Source organism: Eutrigla gurnardus, assembly GCF_963514095.1.
Source record: "Eutrigla gurnardus genome assembly, chromosome: 4".
In the NCBI taxonomy this organism is placed as follows: Eukaryota; Metazoa; Chordata; class Actinopteri; order Perciformes; family Triglidae; genus Eutrigla; species Eutrigla gurnardus.
The window spans coordinates 28,129,356-28,152,971 of NC_139918.1; the positions used below are offsets into that span (position 1 = coordinate 28,129,356).

The 23,616-nt window shown below is 48.1% G+C and overlaps 4 protein-coding genes across 10 annotated transcripts in view; 1 reads left to right on the forward strand and 3 right to left on the reverse strand.

The window, feature by feature from the left end:
• chd8 (chromodomain helicase DNA binding protein 8) overlaps window positions 1-12,904 on the reverse strand; it is a 15,920-nt gene extending 3,016 nt beyond the window's left edge. For 2 of the 4 annotated variants that reach the window (XM_084007655.1, XM_084007657.1), the window contains exons 1-33: window positions 12,792-12,904; window positions 10,767-11,773; window positions 10,349-10,618; window positions 8,964-9,077; window positions 8,376-8,878; window positions 8,155-8,266; window positions 7,703-7,909; window positions 7,456-7,524; window positions 7,293-7,348; window positions 7,093-7,210; window positions 6,912-6,995; window positions 6,679-6,816; window positions 6,451-6,572; window positions 6,047-6,290; window positions 5,787-5,963; window positions 5,344-5,487; window positions 5,143-5,241; window positions 4,889-5,048; window positions 4,474-4,684; window positions 4,185-4,380; window positions 3,906-4,076; window positions 3,514-3,807; window positions 3,152-3,372; window positions 2,859-3,061; window positions 2,605-2,761; window positions 2,429-2,518; window positions 2,239-2,342; window positions 1,990-2,113; window positions 1,732-1,807; window positions 1,324-1,595; window positions 938-1,170; window positions 113-763; window positions 1-25 (exon numbers count right to left, since the gene is read on the reverse strand). The exon at window positions 1-25 is cut by the window's left edge and continues 82 nt beyond it. In XM_084007655.1, the coding sequence (XP_083863781.1) occupies window positions 1-25; window positions 113-763; window positions 938-1,170; window positions 1,324-1,595; window positions 1,732-1,807; window positions 1,990-2,113; window positions 2,239-2,342; window positions 2,429-2,518; window positions 2,605-2,761; window positions 2,859-3,061; window positions 3,152-3,372; window positions 3,514-3,807; window positions 3,906-4,076; window positions 4,185-4,380; window positions 4,474-4,684; window positions 4,889-5,048; window positions 5,143-5,241; window positions 5,344-5,487; window positions 5,787-5,963; window positions 6,047-6,290; window positions 6,451-6,572; window positions 6,679-6,816; window positions 6,912-6,995; window positions 7,093-7,210; window positions 7,293-7,348; window positions 7,456-7,524; window positions 7,703-7,909; window positions 8,155-8,266; window positions 8,376-8,878; window positions 8,964-9,077; window positions 10,349-10,618; window positions 10,767-11,672 (6,551 nt within the window). In that variant the 5' untranslated portion in view covers window positions 11,673-11,773; window positions 12,792-12,904. The remainder of the gene's footprint in view (window positions 26-112; window positions 764-937; window positions 1,171-1,323; window positions 1,596-1,731; window positions 1,808-1,989; window positions 2,114-2,238; window positions 2,343-2,428; window positions 2,519-2,604; window positions 2,762-2,858; window positions 3,062-3,151; window positions 3,373-3,513; window positions 3,808-3,905; window positions 4,077-4,184; window positions 4,381-4,473; window positions 4,685-4,888; window positions 5,049-5,142; window positions 5,242-5,343; window positions 5,488-5,786; window positions 5,964-6,046; window positions 6,291-6,450; window positions 6,573-6,678; window positions 6,817-6,911; window positions 6,996-7,092; window positions 7,211-7,292; window positions 7,349-7,455; window positions 7,525-7,702; window positions 7,910-8,154; window positions 8,267-8,375; window positions 8,879-8,963; window positions 9,078-10,348; window positions 10,619-10,766; window positions 11,774-12,791) is intronic. The other 2 variants (XM_084007658.1, XM_084007656.1) reach the window with 1 other exon arrangement.
• Window positions 12,905-14,698: 1,794 nt separating this feature from the next.
• On the reverse strand, window positions 14,699-16,606 carry cbln12 (cerebellin 12). Its single transcript, XM_084007719.1, has 3 exons — window positions 15,951-16,606; window positions 15,532-15,651; window positions 14,699-15,453 (listed from the first exon to the last, which is right to left on the reverse strand). The coding sequence occupies exons 1-3, from the start codon at window positions 16,230-16,232 to the stop codon at window positions 15,256-15,258; spliced, it is 600 nt and encodes a 199-aa protein (XP_083863845.1). The 5' UTR covers window positions 16,233-16,606; the 3' UTR covers window positions 14,699-15,255.
• Window positions 16,607-18,138: 1,532 nt separating this feature from the next.
• On the reverse strand, window positions 18,139-22,569 carry trim110 (tripartite motif containing 110). Of its 4 annotated transcripts, none has more exons than XM_084007698.1 (7): window positions 22,238-22,567; window positions 21,019-21,717; window positions 20,702-20,935; window positions 19,990-20,012; window positions 19,681-19,826; window positions 18,738-19,009; window positions 18,139-18,458 (listed from the first exon to the last, which is right to left on the reverse strand). In XM_084007698.1, the coding sequence occupies exons 2-7, from the start codon at window positions 21,676-21,678 to the stop codon at window positions 18,186-18,188; spliced, it is 1,608 nt and encodes a 535-aa protein (XP_083863824.1). In that variant the 5' UTR covers window positions 21,679-21,717; window positions 22,238-22,567; the 3' UTR covers window positions 18,139-18,185. The 4 variants fall into 4 exon arrangements, with proteins under 4 accessions (XP_083863824.1, XP_083863826.1, XP_083863825.1 ...); XM_084007700.1 differs by having other exon boundaries at window positions 21,019-21,114; window positions 21,193-22,565; XM_084007699.1 differs by having other exon boundaries at window positions 19,702-19,826; window positions 21,019-22,569.
• A 429-nt stretch (window positions 22,570-22,998) lies between these two features.
• Window positions 22,999-23,616, forward strand: part of sall2 (spalt-like transcription factor 2) — a 179,852-nt gene continuing 179,234 nt past the window's right edge. The window contains exon 1 of the mRNA XM_084007668.1: window positions 22,999-23,113. The gene's annotated coding sequence lies outside the window, so the exon portion shown is untranslated. The remainder of the gene's footprint in view (window positions 23,114-23,616) is intronic.

Here is a 23,616-nt window from a genome sequence, read left to right on the forward strand (position 1 = left end):
TCCACATCACACAGCTTCATCCCCGCTAAGAAATAAAGGAAACACATAATGATGAGGATGTTGAGTTTATTCTTGCAGCATTCAACATTTTTCTCTTTAACTGCAAACTTACCTCTTTCCGTCTCTTCCTCACTCTCTCCACTCTCATCACTGCTGCCTGATCGCCCGGACGACGATGAGCCTGAATCAGAGTCCGAGTCTGAATCTGACCCCCCCTCTCCTTTCCGTTCTCCTGATTTTCCGACCCTCCCCCTGCTCTTCTTGAGGCTCCAGCCCTGCCCTCTTGCCTTGCCGTCATGGAGACTCAACGGCGTACTCTGCAGGGCAGCGCTGATCTCGCCTCCAAGCAAATGGGCATCGTCTAACACTACCTCCGTCTTCACGCCGGGCACGTCCTCCTCAGCCTTTGGCTGGATGACTGCCACGACGGGCGGCGCTTGAGGTGGAGGCGGCAGTGACTGCTGGGTCTGGATGAACTCTTCCCGAGCCTGACAGAAGGTGAACTGTGGGTCTGAGTAGATGGAGAGCTCAGTGCGGCTAACGCCGTGCAGCGAGGCGCCCAACATCAGCTGGCGATCATGTTCGGGAATGTTCCACCAAGCGGGCAGCTCGGAGGTGGTCGGAGCCTGGGGCAGACGCTCCTCCAGGCATGGGTGGGGCAGGACTCTCTCACGGAGGCGGCGCAGGAGGCTGATGCGGTAAAGGGTCCGGGAGGCACGCTCCTCAGTGATGGGGGCCACAGTCTGGGAAATCTCGGAGGATTCTGAGCAGGATGAGTGAAGAGAGATTTACCGTTATGTGGCTGGTAAAAGCAGAGCATGTTGACTTCAAACTGCCAAAAACTAACATATTAACAGCATAAAAACCTGGATTTATCAAAGACCTGTGCATATGAAGTTAAATCAAGTAACGGAGCTGAGCTTTCAGCGGTAGTTACCTTCACCGCGGCCTGGACGCAGGTGGCAAACTCTCCGACACATGGCAACAAAAGAGCGGAAGTATCGACTGAGGCTCTCGTCAGTTTTTTTATCCAGCCGAGCAAAGGTGCGGAAGCGGTTCCAGTCGAAGTCAGACTCTGCTCCCTCGGGAAGACCTAGCTCCTTTTTGATCTTTTCCACACCGAAAGTTGATACGACGCGGTAGAAGTCACATTCTTCTCTCCGTGTCCACCTGGGAGAAAGATGAGAAGGAAAATAATGTGGCGGAGACCTAAAGATCCCTGAAGATTATGCGTTAAGTCTTTTATTCACTCTCTTCCAAACGTAAAAGGCTTGATTTGATTAATATTTAATTAAAAATAACCATAATGCAACACCGTTGTACCTCTGCTGGCGCTCCTGCCGTGCGATCTCCTTCAGCTTGCTGGCCTGTTCGCACCGCCTGCGCCTGCGGTCGCCCTTTGCCTCCGCCTCGATCTTCAGCTGCTCCTGCCTGTAGCTGCGTTGGTAGGCAGTGATCAGCCGCCGTAACCGCGCTGTAAGCGATGAGCTGGAGGGCCAATCGCACACACCACTCTGGCTGGAGAAGCTCTGTGTGAGGACCGGCAACGCCTTGTCTTCCACAGAAATCTCATCGTCCACGTTCATGGAGTCGGGCTGGGGGACGAGGTGAAATAGAGACTCGTTAAACTGTTAAAACTTCCACTACTGCTTCGTTCTAAAACATTCAACAGTCTTCGCAAATCGACTCGTGCAAAGAGAAGGGCTTTGATGTGACGGCTCAGATTTGTACCTCTTCAAAAAGATCTTTGGCGTGTCTCGACGCAGGCTTGAACTCCGGGTCCTCTGAGTACTTATCGTAGTCGGGACTTCACAACACAAACAACAAAGCACCATTAAGCAGCTAAAAGACACCCCTTTTCAACACGTTTCATTTAGTTCATTGTTATAATGAACGGGATGCTTTGAAAGTGGCAGATGTACAAATACAATATCCATTAAACTACACATCTAAATTCATTTTAATCGCCCGTTAGCAGAGAACACTCACTCATCTCCCAGCTCGGCATCACCAGTGTGCTGCTCGGCATCGATGGCCTTGTCGTCCGGCCGACCGGCTCTCTCCAGGAAGCTGAGGCAGGGATCAGCACGCATGGTGGTGTACATCTCATAACCTGGGAACAGAGATGGAGTCGTGGCCATTAAAAGTAATGCTTGGCTTATCTGTAACCACATCGCTAGACACACTATCCCTTTAGGCCATCACGAACACTCACTCTGCCCTCGAGAGAAAACCTACCATGCTTGTATACGCCAGCAAGCAGCGAGCGGTCTGCTTCTGTGTCCCACCATCCTGCAGGGACCTCCTGCTGCTCCATCTCAGGCATCCAGATATCAACATCCCTGTTAAAGAACACATGAAATGAATAAGAGCACGATGTATCACAGCGATATTCATTCATTGAGCCTTTGTGCGTTTGTTAAGATACCTGCTGTCAGCCCCTTTCAGGACCGAGTCTGCGTGTTCGCCAATCACCTCCTGTTTCAGGTAGTAGAGCATGCGCACCCTCAGCAACACCCTGGAGGAGGAGAGGAGAGGTTTTAGAGCTGGAACACGGATTGACACAAACACTCAGCTAAACGCAGCAGATTGTGCTGCACTGACTTGTTGCACTGGTGCTTGAGGTGTTTGCGGTAGCTGTCGTCCAGGAGCAGCGTGTCGGGGTTGTACTTGCGGATCCACTCCACCTTCTGAACGTCGAACGTGCTCTGGGCCTTTACTCTCTTCCCCTTCCTGCCTCTGGGAACAGGAATAGACAGGCCTAGGCAGAGAGGAAGATGAAACTGTTAATTTAAAACATTTCAAAAGACGAATGTCTTTACTAATGTATCCACCTTTCAGTCTCATTTGAAACGTACCAGAGTGGTTGAGTAGTGTTTGGGGTTCGCGGCCGTTCTCAGGCGGCGTGATCAGCTCCCAGATGAAACTCTTGATGTTTTCATCCCCACGATAGTGGAGCAGACAAAAGACCAGGATGACCCGGCAGATCGTCTCCACGTCACGTTCGCTCAGACGCCGCTTACATCTGGCGTGGGATAAGATGTCCCTCCACCGACCCCAACTGGAGGAAAAGAAGAAAACCACTGAGTGAGAACGAGGGGACAAGAGCTGCGAGTATGAATTCAGAAATAGAGCAGCGAGGTCTACGCACCCATAGACGAGCAGGTGCTTCTCCACCCGGAAACAGTCGGTGCGGCCGTAGCCCCCGCCGCTGTGGCGGTCGGAGCGCCGGGAGGCACGCGACTGTCTTGAATTGGCAGGCGGATACTCCTCATCGCTGTCTATGTCAGACAGGTCTCCTCCTTCACCTCGGAGACTGGAGTACTGGCGGGTCTGCTTGCGGACTCGGGGAGTGTCAATCACGAGAGTATTCTGTGGCGGGAGAAGGAAATTTGAGTGAATTATGTATCACTCGGAGCAGTAAATAAGCCTTTAACACATACATCTATATACATACATAATACACCAGTTAAATGTTGTGGCATCACCACTATACAACCTGGATCGTCTTACCTTTCGGTTCATGGAATCCATGTCTATGTCGGCCTTCTTGGCCCACTTCTGCCAGAACTCGGGGTCGTCGAGGGCGATGTCGTTGCGGTTCTCCGAGGCCACGAAGCTGGCCTTGGAGAACGTGGAGCCCTTGCCCTCGCTCTCGATGGTGATGGTGGTGGCTCTCCGCTGAAGGATCTGGTCGATGTCTTCCTCGCAGAATCGGCTGCCTTCGTCATTCTCATCCATGATGGCGGCGTAGGCTCCCTTCCTCAGCAGGTCCTCGATCTCCTTCTTGGAGAACTGTTGTATTTGCTAAAAGGTTAAGCAGATATCATCGTCAGTCATTTGTTCCAAAATAAAACATGGAATACAACCGATACGGAAGTTTGAGTTCATGAAGGTTTTCTTACTCCGTTGACGTTGGTTTCTTTGTTGCCACTCATGCTCTGCAGGACGGCTCGGTCCAGACCAAGCTTCAGACTGGCTTTATCCAGCATCTCCCTCTCATAAGAGTTCCTAGTGATCAGACGGTAGACCTTGACCGCCTTGGATTGACCAATACGATGACACCGAGCCTGGGCCTGAGAATAAAACAAGGGTCAAAATGACAACGGTTGCGAGTTTTGAACATAAACTGTAAAAACGTACACGTAACAAAGAAATAAATGGAGAAATGCACAATCTCGTACCTGCAGGTCATTTTGAGGGTTCCAGTCAGAGTCAAATATTACACAGGTGTCAGCAGCAGTGAGGTTAATACCCAGGCCGCCAGCACGGGTACACAGCAGGAAGACGAAGCGGTCGGAGTCAGGCTTGCTGAAGCGATCGATGGCAGCTTGTCGTAAGTTACCGCGCACTCTCCCATCAATTCGCTCATAAAGGTATCTGTAAAAAAACATGTTTGACATCATTTTTACAGTTATATACAATATTTAATGTATTTGAAATCTGTTGCATGAAACAGCTTGGCGGTCTTACCTCTTGTTGATGAGGTAGTCCTCCAGAATGTCTAAGCAGCGCACCATCTGGGAGAAGATGAGCACTTTGTGGCCGCCGGCCTTGAGGCGAGGCAGCAGCTTGTCCAGTAGTACCAGCTTGCCGGCTGAACGAATCAGGGCCTGCAAATGGAAGTCGGGGGCCATGGGGTCGTACACCTCCCGCAACTCGGCTACGATCTTCTCCTCGGCGCCTGGACCAAAGACGGAGACGGTTAACGATTTTATTATGCTATGAAATGAAGCTAGATTTTCACGCACGACGCTTTAGAGAAACATTTCAATCTGAAAATATCAACAAATAAATATCATAATGACTAGACCAGCCAGTTTCTATTTCATATCTCAAGCCTGATTATAACAAACATACATTGATTGGTAATATTGTGATGCAATACCATTGATGAGGTAGGGGTGGTTGCAGCACTTGCGGAGCTCCATCATGGTGTTGAGCAGGTTGGGGACATTGCTGTTACTGTGTGCCCCTAAACTGAGGAAACTGAAGTTCCTCTCCAGGATGGCCCGGTAGTACTTCTTCTGCACGTCAGTCAGCTCAACCTGAGAGACGGTACAGTCAAAGAATTAACATTGTGTTGTTCAGATCTCCAAACAGAAACGTTCATATGAATAATTGTGCACCATCTCCACTGACCTCAATGATGGTCTCCTGTTTGGGGGCCAAGTTCTTCTCAACATCCTCTTTGAGCCTTCGTAACATCATGGGCTTCAAGATGGCCTGCAGCTTCTGAACCTGTGGACCCGGAGAGAAGAAAGTCAGACAAAACCAAAACCATGAATACCGTTGTGTATGAATACAGGTGTGTCAGTGTCAACGAGAGTGACTATTGCACACCTGCTCCTCTGTCTTGAGGTCTCCAAAGTCTCTGAGGAATTCAGTCTCCGAAGGGAACTGAGCAGGCTCCAGGAAATGAAGCAGGCTGAAGAGTTCCTCCACCGTGTTCTGGAGAGGAGTGCCCGTCAACAACACCTTGTGTTCCTGGGGAGAAAACACATGAGAGAGGCAGAGGGAGAATGAAACAAACAAGACATGTAAAAGGGACAGGAGAGAAAATAAGAAAGGAGAGGAAAAAGAACATAACAGATGAGGAACAATGAAATCCTTTCAGCCAGTCAAAGTGAATGTCGACGTAAAAGCGTTTCTGGTTTATCACTACAAACTGAGTGCATTAGGGTCTTAATCGTATTCAAACTGTATGCAACATTTAACATGACAAGCATCCCAGTATTCTCTGCACTCTCGACGGTTGGTTTCAGATTCTGCAGCGGTCCACTCACCAGATCCAGCATCTTCAAGCTGTCCAACAGCTTACAGTTACGGTTCTTGAGGCGGTGAGCCTCGTCAATAATCACACAACGCCAGGATATCTCCCTCAGCTCCGGGCAGTCGGACAGCACCATCTCAAATGTTGTGATGAGGGCGTCGAACTTGTACGCGCCTGGGATCAAGTGATCCTGCGGACAGAATGACACGTCATTAGACACGTTGGACATCACGTTAAAATCGTTCAACAGTCGTAAATCAATAATAGCTCCACCTTGTCGTCCTTGAAGTACATCTCGTACTGCTGGATCATCTGCCGGCTGGCCAGGCTGCCGTGGTACACGATGGCGTTCATGTCGGTCCACGTGCAGAACTCCCTCTCCCAGTTGGTGATGGTGGAGAGGGGAGCGATGACCAGGAAGGGGCCTGTGACTCCAGCACCGTACTCCTCGGACAGAAGCGCGATCGACTGGATGGTCTTCCCCAGACCCATCTCATCTGCCAGGATGCAGTTCTGCCTGAGAGACGAGAAACGGGGAGTAATTAGTGAACGTTTGTTAGATGTTCTAACGCGACTCCTGCTACTACGCAAATTCAAGCTCCAATCCAGTTTGAATGCGGCTTCAAAATGCTCCAGGCGACCATGTGGTGTAGCGCGTGCCTGTTTGTGATAGATACCTGTTGTACCAGTTGAAGAGCAACCAGTTGACTCCTTCAAGCTGGTACTCTCGTAGTACGTTGCCTTCTTTGTACTCTCTGGTCTCCTCCAACTTCTTCCATGCGCTGGCAGACGGCCGTGGCTGAGGAGAGGGAGAGAGAGAGGGCAAGGGGAGACATGTATAAAGAGAAGAGAACAAGGAATTTATAAAAAAAACGCAGCTGGCCATCTTCCGCTCGACTGCTCACCGTTCTTTTCAGACGAGGTTGTCGGTTTTGGATTTTGCTGAATTCCTCGACCTTGCCCTCGTCCACATCCTCTTTCAGCTCCCAAGTGGCGTCTTCATAAGGCAGTGAGCACCACTTCACCAGGTAGTAGATAACAGGCTGGAGGGGAAGGAGTCAAAGCCAGCTTTCAGCTATCGCAAACATGTTACATGTTACAAAAGAAGGGTGATTTCTTTGAAGGCCGGATCTCTCACCTCGCCGTTGTCCTTGTCCACACTGTGGGAAACATCCAGGATCCTGTCCACCTCCACATAGTCTGGGTTAAACGCCTCCTCGTCCTGAACAGAACCACAGGGTCAGAGGAAGTAGAGATATGCACATTTAGTGTTCAAGCAGCTCAACAGGATCCTAAAAATAAGGAGGTCCCCCTCTCACCTCCTGGAAGAGATGCCTCATCTGTGCGTGCTTGGTCTTGAACCTCTTGATCTTTTGATGGATCCTCTTATCTTTCTCCAGCTGACCCAAGCTGGCCCACTCGCAGTGCATGTATGAACTGAGAACGAGAGTCAGGTTTTATTCACCAAACAGAAATAATCAAAGGACAAAGTTATTCAGTGAAATATATCTAAACTTACTAGTTCTTGTATTTTACAAAGAATTCCTCGACAGTGGTGTACTGGCCCTGGCACACCTTGGAGACGGGAAGAACAGGTTGTCAGGATTTCGATGATTCTCAAAATGGCATTAAATGTGATCAATTAAATAATTGTTTTCAATTAAATCAATGGAATAACATACTTCCTTCTTAGTTAGTCTCAAAGACAGAATTTTGTCTACAATGGCAGCATCTTCTTCACTTGGGTTTTCCTGTAAAACAAATAAAGAAGTTACACACTTAAGACTGTTGATCCACATGATACTCTAAATATTAAATACCAATGTAAATACGCATCACGTACAAGCCAACAAACCCACGCCCTTCCAATCAGCGCCCATCCCTTCATGACAGGAAATAAGAACAGTCACAGCACTGTTTAACACTCACCACAAAGAACTGCATGCTGGGCTGTCCGTCCACATCCAGCTCCATTTCCTGTTTGAGTTGCGCCGCTGTCCCGCCACTGATGGAGGCCACGGCTGCCGCGGTTGTAGTAACGTCTACATCTTCCGCCTCATCCTCATCATCCGTTATCTTGATATCCAGGTCCTCTGTGTACTTCTTCCTCTTCACTACGCGATTGGAGCGCCTCTTCTGGCCGAAAGACAAAGGCGTAAATTGAGTGTGTGTGTTTTTTTTTGTTTTTTTTATATATATAAAAAGGTCACACCACAAGAAACATCACAACAGACAAGATTAAACACCAGCAATCTCCTACAAGAACCACCGAGGTACTACGTAGGCGAGGCACCACTAGACGTAGGTTCATCAAAAGGTCAGCTCACCTGAGCATTAATCTTATTTCCATCTTATTTATGTGACCATGTACGTGTTTGTACCGTAATCAAGTCATCATCCAGCGCAGCTGGTGAAGCAGGGCTCAACTCCCCATCGGAGTGGTCTGAGGATGCGTTTCTCTTTCTTTTCTTTGCTCCCACTAGAGTTATAGTGCTGTGGGAAGACAGAGGGAGAGAGGACAGACAAAGCCAGTCATGAATATTGTTTTCGGCGAAGCCACGTTTCCAAAAATAAAGAAATAAGATGCCTACATATCACTTACTTTGTCTTAGTCTTGCTTTTGCTCTTGTTCCCAGACCCGGGTACAACGGTGCCTCCAGCCACTCCAGTGGAACCCCCCGACGTCTTCACTTTGCCCTTTTTATCCGACCCTCCTGTGCTTTTGGCAGCTCCTCCCCCGGCTACAGGACTTTTCTTCTTGCTTCCTCCTCCGCTGGACTTTTTCTTAGCAGAAGACACCACAGTCACAGTGCCCCCCAATTCTGGGGAGGTCTGTGTGGCTGGAAGCTCATCCTGGTTCAAGACCCTGGGCAGGTTCTTCTCACCACGTGCCTTGGCCCGGGCTATAGCTTCAGCCACGATACGGTTTGCCTTCTCCTGCTTGCAGAGGATCTCCACTCGTCGCACAGAGGCGGGCTCGCCGGGCGCCTTGGTGATGCGGATGGCCTGGGACGGAGTGGTGGTTGTAGTGGAGGGGCCTGCGGCCGACGTGTTGATGACCTTCACCACGGAGACCGTCCCGCCAGCCGAGGATGCCGAGCTCGTCTGAGAGTGAGGGAGAGAAACCCTTAAGCCCCCCCATCTATAGAACAGTATGCATGTATATGTTTATGCACATGTGGAGGTCTACCTGTGGCTGCAGAAGCATTTTTAGTGGCACCGCAACTCTCTGTCCTCCTTGGCCCTGAGAGATCTGCAACATCTGGGGGCTGCCAGTAGTCCCAGCTCCTGAGACGAGCTGGTACTGTGAGAGTATAAAGGAGGAGATGTCAAGACACGGCTTTTTAAATTTGCCAAAGTAGATTACAAACCCTAGAAAAAGTCACTGTGAGCTCTCATACAGTGAAGCAGTGACAGTATATGATATAAGAATTTGGCAGAGTTTGAAAGAACACTCAGTTGATAAGATGCCATCAAGCAGTTTCCACAAAATGTCTGTCAGATAAGAGCAGTATCGATGTCATCTTTGTACTCTGAGGAGGAGATATTGTCCCGGGTGTTTTTAGGCTGGACTCGTCAACTTGTGAAAGGAGCCTTTGACGGAGCGAGGCTAACCGCGTTCTTCTGCCTCCAACTTTTGTGCTAGGCTAAGCTAAACAAATCACTGGACCAGTGTGTGTTCTGAATGCACAGAGATGAAACTGACTGTTGATCTTTTCATATCCAACTCTGGATAAGTCAGCAAATAAACATATTTCACAAAATGCCGCTACGTTGCTTCAGGCTGGTGGGAAATACGGCCACGTGAGCATAAAATAATCATAAACTAAACGTAAGAAGCATATTCAAAGAAGCATATCTTCTTCCATGATGCAATCATTTTACAACTTCGTTATGATTAAAGTTTACACGGAAGTTACGTGGAACACTACTTGGAGGAGATGCAACTTTTAATAAAGTAAACTGTACTGCTTGCTATCGAGAGCTACATATCTTTTCTTTTTTTTTACCCGAAACCATTCAGGCTTATGTAACAAAGAAATCTGATGAAACTCTCAACTTTTTCAAGAAATTGCTTAACCAACTTCATCAGATATTCACTGGCTACAGTGAGCCAATACATTCAAAACAACATGCGGCTAATAAAACAAGCTAACATTCACTGCTAATGAAGTGCTAGTTAGCAGAACCAATGTGTTCTGATCCTACCACACTAAAGTAGCCATTGTTCCTTGTTGGTGTCCTGTAACAGACATGCAATATTTAGGTTTTCCGTGTGAAACAAGCGGAAAGGACTGGGGAATGGTTGAAAACGTAACTGTAAGTGGACAGATGCATACAAAATACAGAGTGTAGCAATAAATCTAGTGGATAACTTTTGGTTCTATTATTAACAAAACTTCCCCTTTCAATTGCATCAATATAAATCAAGTAGCAGCTAGCATGAAGACAGCTCGACCACAAAAGAGAACACAAACAAGAGAAGAAGGAAAACAAGAGCAAAATAAATCAGATGCGGTGTAGGAAAACACGTATCTGATTAAATCAGAAAACTCTAGAACACTTCTTTCTCACCTTTACTCCTCCTTGTTGGTTGGGCTGCTGCTGCACCTGCAGCTGAATTGTGAGGACTTTGGGCTGCCCTCCAGCCTGGCCTGCAGCCCGAGCCTGGGTCAGGGCTGCTAGCTGGCTTCCCTGGATCACCAGTTTACCTCCAGGGAGCTGCCCCAGGACTAGCCGAGCTGGGACCTGCTGCTGCCCCCCTGTCTGAACCTGCTGGATTTGACCCGCTTGCGCAGAGCCAGGTTGCTGGAGGACCAGCGTGATCCGCTTTGCTTCGCCACCCTAAAAATCAGATACACAGAACCAGACTCATCAGGACACTCAGGGAAAAAAACGGACCTAAAAATACTGCTAGCAAACCACCACTCTGACCTGTTGTGGTGGGGACACCTTGTGGTCTGCCCGCTGTAGCATAAGAGGTGGTGCTTACCTGGGTTTGCATGGCTGGCTGGAGCTGAATCTGGCCTGTGTTCTGGACTTGGATCTGAGTAGTTTGGGGCTGGCCTTGAGCGATCTGTGCTTGGGCCGGGATCTGCAACTGAACAGTCTGGCCTTGCGTCTGCTGGGGCAAGGAGGTCAGCAGCATCTGCTTTACTGGCCCGTTGGGAGACTGCAGCAGCCTCTGCACCCCCGCACCACCCACCTTGACTTGAGCTTGTCCCGGGCTCGCCTGATTCAACACTGTACCCCCCTGCAGTATGGACATGCCAGGCTTAAGAGGGGTGCCAGACAACACACGGATGACCTTACCGGTGGTCTGGGTTGTGGCTCCTGATACAGTCTGCAGGACCTGGGCTTGACCCTGGGGACCTTTGAGAATGACAATTTTACCCCCGGCCTGTTGCGTGATGGCGGCTAACTGCTGTGGAGTGAGCTGATGAGTTATCTGTGTGAGCTGCTGCTGTGTGAGCTGCTGCGTGGCGGCGGTGGTGGTGATTGGGGAGCTGGTAACAGTCAGAGGTGAGCTCAGCAGGACAGTGGTACTGGTGGGTATGGTGGTCTGGACCTGGATCTGAGGTACACTTTCAATCACCTGGGCAGGGACTTGGGCTACAGTGGGAGACGTAACTATGGAAACAGTCTGAGCAGTCTCCACCGGCTGCTGTGTGGGGACTTGAACGGGGACAGGGTCCGGGATGGCAGGAGCCGCTACAGAAACGCCGAGGCCCGCGCTGAGCGTGAGCTCGGTATCGATGGGTGGGTCCACTTGGCCCAGCGCCAGCTTGAGGGCCTCCTCCACGGGGTCCGAGGAGCCCTGCGAGAAGGAGTCGTCCGGTAGGGCATCCAGGTTAAACAGGGGCGTGTCCTCAAAGAGGTCCATGATGGGGTCTGCCATCTTGCCCACTCCACACAGGGAGACGGGCACAACGTTAAAAAGACTCCGAGACGGAAGCTAAATAGTCGCGGTCCAGTTCTTCTCAACTTTTAGTTAAACAGCTGGTAAAAGAGGAGAAAAACACTTGTGTCAATGAAGTACAAAACATTATTTTAAAATAAAATGCTATACTGATGATTATATAGCTCAAACCTGTATACAAAGAACTGAAATGTAGTGGGTTCATTCAATGGCGAGTGTGTTTAACTGAAAAATATAAATATAGAGATAACAAGGAGCACACAGAAACAAATGAAATTGAAAAAAGGATGGATTGTTTACTAAAATCAGACAACTTTCACATGAAAACACTCAATATTTATCTTCTTAACCACTGGGATTGAAAAGAGTCAATTAATTTAAACAATTATCATACACACTATATATGAGAATACATATATTTATATATATATTCATGACATAAGGCCAAGTAACGAAATCATTGCCAGTGGATTCTAAAAAAATTAATTGTTGTTGAAAATAACACCCAACTCATGGCCAGCTTGTCCCCCAAAAGCGCCGATTTGAATGTGATAAGAGGTTTAAACTACACATTTAAGCCGTTTAAATAGTAATATACAACGCTGTGCTCCAGGGAAGCTTCAGTGAATGGAAATAGTGAGTAGTGAACTCCGATGAGGAGGGTACTGATGCTGGAGAGAGCAAGGATGCTATGCTCTCCGGTCGTTAATGCAGTCTTTCTCACAAACCCCCGTCGGCTAGCATTAGCTTGTAACCGCGACCGAAGATTGTAGCTTGTTACAACATCGTGCGTGGCACCCGAAACACATTCGGGCTCGTAGACGTGATGTGCTGGGTGTTCGGACGCCTCTCCCCGGCGTCTCTGTCATTTACTACTAACCGTTCAGTCCACCGGACTCCCTCAATCTCATCAACAAACCGGACCAAACCAAAGCAACGTGCCACAATAACCATTGCCCGTCAACGTTCAGACACGGGTTTAGGCCGCAATACTGTTTCGGTTGGTCCGCGTCTGTTTTTCGGCAAAAATACATGAAAATAACCCTCGTGTCCGCCGCCCCAACTCTCACAGAAATAATATCGGGGTGCTAAATTTACCTTTGCATCGACACACATGGCTTTCTCCGTCTCACAACACTGTACGATTACAGGAAACGGCCAAGGGAAGAGCAGGAACTAACATTCTTGCCAGAGAAAGCGTAGAATGCGTGCCCCTCGTATGCTATCGGAAGGCGATTGGTCCGTGGGTCCTCGAGCCGGCAGCATACGGCCATCTCATTGGCCGCGCGGGGCTATCCGTCACGCGAACGGCCGCTTGTGGGCGGGACGAGAGCCACAATAGTTCGGTTGAGAAAACAATAAATGCGGCCTAGCAGGACTCATTTGACTTCAGTGATCTTCAACGTTGGCGTTTTGACGGCCGTGGACGTGCGGAAGGAAAGCGCGGGCCTTTCGGAGCTGACTGGGGGAAAAACACACGGTTTTTTTGAATCACCTCACGGCGTTTAACGGCTCGCAGAACCCAACGGGCCTGTCTGTGAATGACACTGTCAGGGTTTTATTACACTGGCTTCAGGCTCAGGAATGATCCTCATCGTGTGATATTGCTTATTACCATCTATAATATACATCCACACACCCCGTGGGCACACAGGGGATTTTTTGTTGATTTTTTTTCATTATTATTTTTTGCATTTTGAGGCAACAACAACAGCTTTCTTCGAGGTAGCAATGTGATGATTTGTGTGCTTCAATTAGTAATTCAGTTCTGTGTCTGGGGTTTGGGCGCCCTCTAGTGGCAACAGACCGATATTACGATTACCAGCCGTTAGGGCTGTTTTTAAAAGAATGACCAGATTATCCGACTAACAAGGGGCGTCTGGGCCCAAGTGGGTCCCCTATTAACCCCCCTCCACTCCTACTTCATTGTGCATTGTCCATGGCTGCGGCAGGCTTGTTCTGAGGTAATCTGATTAGTCATGTATGTATATAATAATACACACCATGTAAGCAGAAGTCTCAAAACTAGAAATTGATACAGAGCTTCTCTTCGTTTTATAGTTTTAACCCCTTTAGAACGCATCCCAATTCAAATTGTGCACCTATTTAACAATATATGCCAAACAAAAATCAATTTCTTCATATATTTATATCAAAATACAACATCTTTTTCTCCTTGAACAAAAAGACATGACGCATGATTATAATAGCTCGTCACCAACCAATTTCACCCAAATATATTAAGACAATCAATCAATCAGCGCAAGAGAAGGTCGCTAATATTTTGAAGATCAAATGTTATGTCTGTCTGCCTGTCCTGTGCCTAAATGAAGGCCTTCATCATGTCAAATGATATTGTATATTTAAGCAGTCCACATTTTTACAATTGCAAATTACAATTAATATTAAACCAATTGCATTTGCATGTTCCTCTGGCCTTAATTTACACATCATATTTTTAATTTATGCTCTCACCTAAGCAGGTATATTATATAAACACATTTTAAATGGAAAAAGATGACAAGAGGCCCTAATTTTCTGGTACAAGGCCGACACACAGAGAGAGAGGGATGGTCGTGATGAACCCGAGGATGCGTGAGTGACTGCATGCGACAGCACACCACACTTTATCCGCGGCGGCCCCGTGGAGAAGAGGCTGCCTGCTCGCCAAGGCCTCCATCTGTCTGCGGCCCTGCGAGGAGTATCCGCTCCTCGCCACACTTCCACTCTGCCCCACGCTGCTCTGCTTGGTCCACGCCAACGCTCGCTCTGCTGGTGAGAGCTATATTTACAAACAGCTGCCGTGGCACTGGCTGGAGCTCCACGAGGAGGGGAGGGAGAGAAAAGACTGTTTTTGCGTGGGGTAGATTAAACTGTCACGCCCCCATAATGCAACAGTATCGACTCATTTAGTTAGTTAGTCAAGCACAATGTTCTCTTGTATGAAAGTGTTTTGTGGAAAAGAAATATTTGACTTGATTTAACTTCATATGGTTTTTTTTATTTCAGTATTTTTCTCCTCGATAGAAATTTCTGTCCGGATAAACAAAACAGTTGTTGCAGGAGTCAGGCATATAGAGGAACAGTCACACGACACAGCAGGGGAAAGTTTGGCAAGTTGTTCTTTTTTAAACTAGACAGGATGTCCTGTGGAGCACAGTTTCAAACACTTAGCACAGAAGCCTACATTGCACATGGCCACTTAATACGTTTTCACGATTAGAGTATCTCGTATAGCGACACAACAAAAGCATTATGTTCACACTTAAAGTTTCTTTTCTACAAACCCGACATATATTTTTATTCACAGAAAAACAGTTAAAGTCATGTTTATGCTTCTTTTTCTCCTCCTCCTCTTCTTTTGGTCTCAAGTGAGAATTATCTTCATCTCATTCTTGCATAAAACGCATCCTTTTTTCGTGCGATGCATAAAGAGTTACAGATCGAAGGCGTCCTTTTTTTTTTTTCTTCCACCACCTGTCGTCTTTCTGCACCTCTTTCTCGCCGCTGCTCCGTCCAAACCTCCTTCCCATCACGCTCCCCGACACCTCCACCACCTTCCTCACAGGGGGAAGACCAGGAACCCGGAGAAGGTGGAGTACTTCCAGCCTCCCATCAGGTTACCCCTCTCCAGTCTGAGGTAGGCCTTGTCTCCCTTCTCCATAATCACCAGGCCGGCGTTGGTGGCGGCTTCCCTGGTCACGTCCTGGTCGCCGGCGAACGCTGAAATCATCGGCCAGCCGTTCAACATCAAGCTGACCTAAGAGAGAGCAAATGAAGGGATGAGAGAAGCGGCTCCACTGTGGCGAAAACTACAAGTGTCATGGAGGTATGGTACCTGAATAGTTTGCCTGTTGTAGGCCTTCACGACGTGGAAGTTGAAGCTGTACACGCCTCTTCGCGGTGCCAGGAAGACGCTGCTCTCTTGGTCAAAATGAGTGCCTACGTTCACCAGAATCTGATGCAACAGCGAGGAGGAAGGCGTTGGGTCATGTTTTTTGTCCATGCAGTCAGACTCCACCCAAAAATACTGAGCCTTTTTTTCTTTGAACAGTCATATTTGCCCCAAAAAGCCCCATGAACTGCAAAACAGTTACAGAAGCTGATCAACCTTATTTTTTTATCATGGCACCATGAAAACATCCTTTTTTAAATTTTTTATTTCAGAATTATGGACACATTTTCAAAGTCCTCTCATGGGCTCTATTTTAACTGCAAGATGTCCTAACTGTGAGTTAAAAGCGGCCGCATACTCACGTTATCGAAGTAGATGATCATGGTGCGGTTGCTCATGTCTGTGGGCTCGTGGTTGGTCTGCCGGCTGGCGGAGAACGCCACCCGGCCGGAGCCCGAGCGGACCGACATGCCCAGGGCGTTCCCGGCCGGCTCCGACGAAGGAGTGGAGTCGCACACCACCAAACATTTCCCCTCGAGGATGATGGGCTCCGTGTCATTCTGGGCCCCGGACTCCATCGGCCCCCACAGCAGGAGCACGCCCAACAGCATGGGGAGGTCAAAGGTGACTGACCTGGGGTGCATGACTGAACCTTGGCTGTTCAGTCGAATATCTCTGACTGATTCTACTGTAGCGAAGTGTCACTTTGGACAACTTGAAGTGAACATGCTACAGTAAAAAAAAAAAAAAAAGATTCGACCTTTAACCTCTTTGTTTCGGCTGGAAGCAGCTGAAGCACATTGATATGCACCCGGGCGGCGATCTGCCTCGGAGCCAAATAATATCAGAATTCTTCACAGGCCATAGCTGCCAATCATCTCCCTTCCTGTCCAGCTTTCTGGTTTTTCTTGTTTGCGCCCACAAATCCCAAAATCTCTGGAGGGTCCGACGTGCCGCGTCAGCAGGGAGGAGGAGGGGAGTCAGAATGACAAAAAAAAGTTCAAGTTGATTTCTTCAGCAAAAAAACTGACATGAACGCCGAAGAGACGTGGCTGGGGAAAGGAAGAAAGATGAGTGAAAGATCCCGGTTCAGAATCTAACTGATGGAGACGGAGACGGAGACGGAGGGAATAAAAGATGCTGATGAGACGAGAGCTGAGGAAAAAAACCCCACAGATGAGGTAAGATCCTGGAGAGGTGACAGGGAAAATGATGTAGGAACCAGAAGGGAGCGAGAACGAGAGAAGGTGAGGGGAACAACTCCGCTGAGTGACCATCTGTCTTTTATGTTTGTAATGCACCCCTCCCCTCCCCCTCCCCTCCCTCCCTCCCCCTCCTCCTCCCAGCGATGCTCAACACGAATTCCCTCACACAACAAACACTCATTTCTTTTGTTTCACACTTATGGATTCAAACATCCTAAATAAACACAAATAAAATAATCTCACTGTTTTGCATTTTTCTCTTTTATTCTCTCTCCAAGTTCAGCAGATTTTTTTGGGAGGTTAACTCACATATTAAATATTAAATTAGGGATTGGTGCTTCTTCCTTTTAACCTCAGGTGATGCCAGTCATTTTTAAATCAGCACATTGTTTAAATACCATCAATACCAAACATTTCCCTCTTAGCTTTATGAAAACCGCACACAAATACAGGCTGCTGAGGATTCTCATTATTGCAACATTATTCACCTTAAAGTAAGTCCCGACTATTTTCAGCTTTGCAGTACAAACAGAGTATTTTTAAGGGGGTGTAAAAGGAGATAATCACCTGATTTTTCCATCTGAGCGATCTTGTTTTCCATATCCCAGCTGGAGCGCCGTTACACCTCAAAGAAATCCCTCTTTCATGCTCCTCTATCACATTATTATGTGTGTGATCGTAACCGAGCTAGAGTAAGCTCATCTCTCTCTCTCCCCCCCTTCCTTCTGCTTCTATCTCACCCGCTACGTTACATCCGCCCACTCAGCTTTACAGAGAAATAAACACAAATAGGAAAATAATTGGACATCTGAGCTCCTTCAAAGGGCAAAAGGTAGCAAGTGAGTGGCAGGCGTTTTCCTTTTTCTTTAATATCCAATCAAATCAGCCATTCCTTTTCGTGTCTTCAAGCCGAGTTTAAAAAAGAAATGCTGATGAAATGCTCCTTCTTGTTGCTCATGCACCTTCATAGGACATATTTACACCTCTACTTTATGTGGCTTCTCTTCCAAGACGTCAGATATTTATCACTTTTTCACTTTTCTCTCTTCAACACAATAGTAATATCTTCAGATCACCAGTTATCTGCGGTTTTATGGAACGAAAAGGACGCAACAATCTTGCAATTTTGTTACCAAAAACCTATTTTTGGCCTTTTTGTTTGCAGATTCAAATATCTTTCATATTTCCTTGTCAATACCACCTGATCACAGTTTTATGGAAATATGGATTTTGTGTCTTTATGGGGGGGAGAAGCTGAGCTCAGGCTGAGAGAAACATCAGAGATGCTCACAGTTCCAGGCTGTGTGGTTCCCAAAGTGGAGAAATAAATCACCACTTCATTTTGGCGTGGCTTTGTCCAAGTTATTTGCTCTCGCCGTCCTGCTCGCCGCCTCAGACCCGGACGATGGTGACGTGGCTGTTGAGCTCCGCTTTGTAGAGGCCGAAGCCCAAACACAGCGGCTGAGTGAAGGCGACGGCGCAGAAGGTGTGGAGGTGGGTCAGGTTGTTGGACGGTCCCACCTCGGAGAAGGTGACGGTGCCGGCGCCGTAGTCCACGGCGACGCCGACCCGGTTGCCAGCCATTTGGCAGGCGAGGCGGATCTTCCTGCGGTTGTGCCAGGCGGCCAGCTTCCTGTCATGCTGCTGCGTCAAACTCCACGACACCTGGAAATACAGGAAAGGCATTTGAAGCAAAGGACGGGTTTTTTTTCCTTTTTGAAGCAACAGATTTGTCTGTTGGCAGAAAATCAATTGCAAAATATTTTGATAATTGGTTTGAAAAATGGCAAAAATCCAACATTGGGGCCTGATTTATGATAGTGAACAACCAGAGAAAACCTGAAATGCACTCTGGGAAATACTGTTATAGACCAGATTCATTATGATGGAAATAATAACACTAAAAATGTGACATGTATCATATTTAAAGTCAACTAAACCAACCTTGTTGTTCCCGAAGGCGTTGCCCTCTTTCCCCTTTCGTCCGATGCTTCTATAGCAGATGGCAATATCCCAGAATCCTTCAGCCTCCAGCTCCCAGTAGTGAGTCCCGGTGGTGACGGTCTGGGCGGCGAGGACCTGCGGCCAGTGGTCAAAGCGTTCGCGGTGAGCGCCGCAGGGCAGCCGGGTTTTAACCCGCGTCGCCGAGCGGAGGTCGTCGGAGATGTTCAGCAGAGGATGAGCCGTGATGGTGTCCAGAGTCAAGGGACTGGTTACTGTGGGAGGAGAACATACAGGTAAGATACACACCTGTGTGTGTGTGTGTGTGTGTGTGTGTGTGTGTGTGTGTGTGTGTGTGTGTGTGTGTGTATCTGTGTGTCTGTGCGTGTGTCTATGTGTGTGTGTGTCTATGTGTGTATCCGTGTGTGTGTGTGTGTGTATGTGTGTGTCTGTGTGTGTGTGTGTGTGTGTGTGTGTATCTGTGTGTCTGTGTGTGTGTCTATGTGTGTGTGTGTCTATGTGTGTATCCGTGTGTGTGTGTGTGTGTATGTGTGTGTCTGTGTGTGTGTGTGTCTATGTGAGTGTGTGTGTCTAGGTGTGTGTGTGTGTGTCTGTGTGTGTGTGTGTGTCTGTGTGTATCTGTGTCTATGTGTGTGTGTGTGTGTGTGTGTCTATGTGAGTGTGTGTGTCTGTGTGTGTGTGTCTGTGTGTGTCTGTGTGTGTCTATATGTGTGTGTGTCTATGTGTGTGTGTGTGTGTGTGTGTGTGTGTGTGTGTAGCTGTGTGTGTGTATCTGTATGTGTGTGTGTGTGTATGTGTGTGTGTGTGTGTGTGTGTGTGTGTGTATCTGTGTGTGTGCGTGTGTGTGTGTGTATCTATGTGTGTGTGTGTGTCTATGTGTGTGTGTGTGTGTGTGTGTGTGTGTGTGTGTGTGTGTGTCACTCACAGAGCTCCCTCTTGAGTTCACTGAGGCAGCGGAGGGTTCCGGTGATAAACTCCCGGTACTTGCTCTCCACGTCCTCCAGGATGTGCTTCCTGTCCAGCGTGACGGCGTCGGGGATGAAGAGCGGACTGTTGAGGTCGGCCAGCAACCTGGAACCCCAGAGGAATAACGTTTAGATGGCTTCTTGTTTATCATCTTCATCATCACGTTAGTCTTTCTAGCACATTCACACAAAGAGGACATACACCTACACACACACACACACACACACACACACACACACACACACACACACACACACACTGGACTTACTTTGTGTCATCTGATTGGAAGGCCTGAGGAAAGAAAGAGTGAAGGACAGCTGAGAAAAACACGACATAAAGGATTTTGTCCCTGTGTCCGACTGCATGAGAAAGCAAACAAAACACAAATCCACTCAACAAACCACATCTGCAGCCCTGGATATCTAATGCATTTTCTTCCCCCCTGCAATATATGCACTTATACAACTTTAATAAGAATAATATATGTAGTAAACGGCTCTGCTGCATAGTCTGGACTCTTAAAGTACACAAAACCTACAGCATCTGCCGTGAGTTCAACATAAACTAAACTATTTGCTGTTTTTCTTTTTTTTTAATGATGAATTGTTCTGGATCGAGACATTTTTTTTCTCCATCTGCGTTTTTTTTTTTCCTCTGCATGACCGACGGAGACCTGATGAATGTTCATGGCGACGGACCAAATGGCCGCCGACACATTTCACTCGTGGTTGTGCTCCGGGGGGAAAAAGTCAGAGCAGCCAAAGTTAATAGAAGTCATCCTCCGAATACCGCAAATGTCTGTACGACATTTCACGGCAATCAATCCAACAGTGAGTGAGACATTCCAGTCTGGACCAGAGTGGTGGACTCCATCCACTGAGACGCCTCATTTTAAGTGAGCTAAAAAAAGAAAGCTACGATTTTCTAGTTTAGTTTTGAGTATTTCTGCTCTAAATGTGCTTCATTTCCACATTTCTCACCCAGATGAGCAGGAAGGGGTCCGTCTCCGCCAGCAGCGAGGACAGGTAATGTTGGATGCTCAGCGCCTCGCTCATGTCCCTCCTCACCTTGGAGCAGTCCCCGTGCACCCGCTCGATAACCTGCTGCCTCTCCCTCTGGGTGATCGCCCTCAGGGCCGCCACCAGCTTCCCCACCTGGACCTGCAGGTCCGAGCCCAGCCGCTCCACCTGGGCGTCGTCCTGCTTCACGCAGTCCTGAAAGAGGTCCGGAGAGATTGGTTTGCTGGGTCGTAGCGGCACAGAGTGTGCAGATGATCTACTGAGTGTTTTGTCCTCACAGCCATGGTGGAATCGACGCCCTCGTGCTCCTGGAGGACTCGCTCTCCGTCCCTCAGCTTCTCCTCCGCTTTGCTGAGCAGCGCCTGCAGGATGAGCTGTGGAATCGCACACACACGTGAAGACACACACTCCTGCACACAACGAATTAAACACATGAGAGTCCTCCAGCTGACCTTGAGGTCTTCTTCTACTTGTCTCAGCGCCTTCACTTTGTGCTCGGCGTGGCCTCCGTCCAGCAGGCAGTCTCCACACACGTACACCCGGTCGTCGGCGCAGTAGTACCGCAGTATCTCGGCGTGTGTCGGGCACCGCCGCTGCGACAGGTCCCCCAGCGGATCCACCAGCAGGTGGGTGCTGAACGCCGGCCTCTCCAGGTGGGGTTGGAGGTGCTCGGCGCACAGCGACACCTCGCATCTCAGGCAGGTCTTGACGGCCAGCGGAGGCGGCGGCTGGCCTTCGGCGGGGCAGCAGTCGCACGGCACGCCGCCGTGCTCCTCCTCACACTGGGGGCAGGTGAAGCGACCTTTGCCCTCGCCCTGGCCGCTCCAGGCCTCCCGGATGCAGGCGGGGCAGAAGCTGTGGCCGCAGGGCAGGGGGTGGGCTTGTGGGAAGAAGTCTCGGCACACGGAGCAGGTGAGCTCTTCCTCCAGGGAGGCCATGGCGAGCAGATCCCCCGACGCGTCACACGAGGCTACTGACTAAAACGGCGGACGCACAGGAGAGAAAAAAACAGTCAGACATCATGTTGCAGGCCGGTGCGACACCAAAACCAGAGCCAACGCTGGCACAAGTTCCACGCTGCTGTAAGAATAGTAGGAAGTCTCAGCTCGTATTGAGCTGGTGGCAGGTGGGAAGTCCACTCCAACCAATAATCCCGTCTACTGGGCTCCTGCCTACTGTGCTCTATGAATAGATTACTTAACAACCGCTATTCAAAAATGGGAATTATGCAGAGATTGGACACCTAATCACCTAATGGAAGGAAGTAGCTGATGAATATGTTAAAAAAAAACCCTTGTGGGTTGAGGTCAAAAGGTCGCGACGCTGTCCCTCAGTGAGCATTAAAGCCAGGGGATCAGCAGATCATCCTTGACAGCTTGTTGGTCTGATCCACTCTCTACACGTGCTCCTTTTTTATTTAGATGTTTAACCGTCGACTCGCGCTTCTTCGTCTCAACTGAATTGAGGATTTGAAATAAATGTCTGGAGATTTCTTACCTGTCGGCGCCCTGGAGTCGGCAGACGGTGGCCATCGGTGAGCGAGTCTGTCGTGTTGGTCAGTGTGTTTGACTGTGGTGGCTAATCCCAACAGATCCCCCCCCCCCTCCCGGTGGCACAGAGAGTCCCTGAGACGGGAGGGGGAAGGACAATTACTAGGTAAACTGTTCTCAGAAGACTAGTCCTATTCTATTATAGTGAGTATACTACTTTTTATTTTCAGCTCATATGACCTTTACAGCAGTTCTTATATATATAAACACATATTATATGACATTAAGTGACCTTTCCCTCTGGCTGTGCTACATTTCACATGCTTTCCTGACACATTGCCTGCAACTGCAACTACCTGCATGAACACTGACTTAACTTTCACTCTCTAGAAGAATTCACCAAGCCATCAAATGTACACGATCAAAAGAGGTACCAGTATCTAGTATCGTAGTCCTCAAAACCACAAAAACCAGCTTCAGGCTGATTCAGATGGATTATTAAATGCTACAGGTCGTGAACAAGGAAGCTCAGGGCATCCGCCGCATGGAGAGACATTTTTTTGCACACAAGTGTATAGATTGTGCACCCTAATGGCTGATGGAGATCCTTTAACTTTCCCTCCAGCGCCCCCATGAGGTTGACTTCTGTAGTTTTGAGTGAAATATTTGTCCCAACAGCTGTTGGATTGATTGTCATTAAAAAAATGTTGTCCCCCCTCAGGATGAATTGCAATAAGTTTAGTGATGATCTGACTTTTCTCCAGACAGATATGGGGGGAACTGAGGAAGACGTATCGAGTTTGAAGGAATAGTTTATCATTTGGGGAATTACAGTCCACAGCCTAAAGACCGGAAGCAGGAAGAAAACCAGCTGAATGCAAAGGTAATAAAAACATACACCTGGCATGAATGAGTCCTGCACAAATAACTACAATTAAACTGTCTTTATAGGGACATTACGTGTGAATTAGAATAGAAGAGAGTTAAATAAACAGTTCAATTAATTAAATGTAAAAAAACAAAAAACACTACGTGCATTATCTACACTTTTTCTTCATGTGATGATTAAAGGTAGAACTTTAAATATAAGGTGGTCGAGACATTTGCAACATTATTTTTTTTGTCTTAGAGAGACATCTAGTGGCTTTACTGGATTAGAGTCGACAACACCTGAGCGAGCGCCAGGAGACGTGAAGCTGAGTTGATAAAAGAACAAGATGGTCGCCATCATTAGCTGACAGCCTCTCACAGTCACACTAGGATGAACCGTCGAGGTGTCGATATTAATGTGTCATCACAGTGAGTTGGGCAACAGATATAGACGGTTTGGTGACTTAATCAACTTTAACACCTTGTTGGTTTTGAGGGAAATGTTTTCGCAGAATG

Bases quoted from the DNA above. Each gene is read 5' to 3' on its own strand.
- cbln12 (XM_084007719.1), bottom strand. From the start codon at position 16,232: ATGCACCCCAGGTCAGTCACCTTTGACCTCCCCATGCTGTTGGGCGTG. The intron at 15,652-15,950 runs GTGAGTATGCGG...CTGTTGCATCAG, and splicing joins TGATCATCTACTTCGATAAC to ATTCTGGTGAACGTAGGCAC. The intron at 15,454-15,531 runs GTACCATACCTC...GCTCTCTCTTAG, and splicing joins ACAACAGGCAAACTATTCAG to GTCAGCTTGATGTTGAACGG.
- trim110 (XM_084007698.1), bottom strand. From the start codon at position 21,678: ATGGCCTCCCTGGAGGAAGAGCTCACCTGCTCCGTGTGCCGAGACTTC. The intron at 19,010-19,680 runs GTGAGTGACACA...CTCCTCCCACAG, and splicing joins TGAACTCAAGAGGGAGCTCT to TAACCAGTCCCTTGACTCTG. The intron at 18,459-18,737 runs GTTGGTTTAGTT...CTGTATTTCCAG, and splicing joins ACGCCTTCGGGAACAACAAG to GTGTCGTGGAGTTTGACGCA.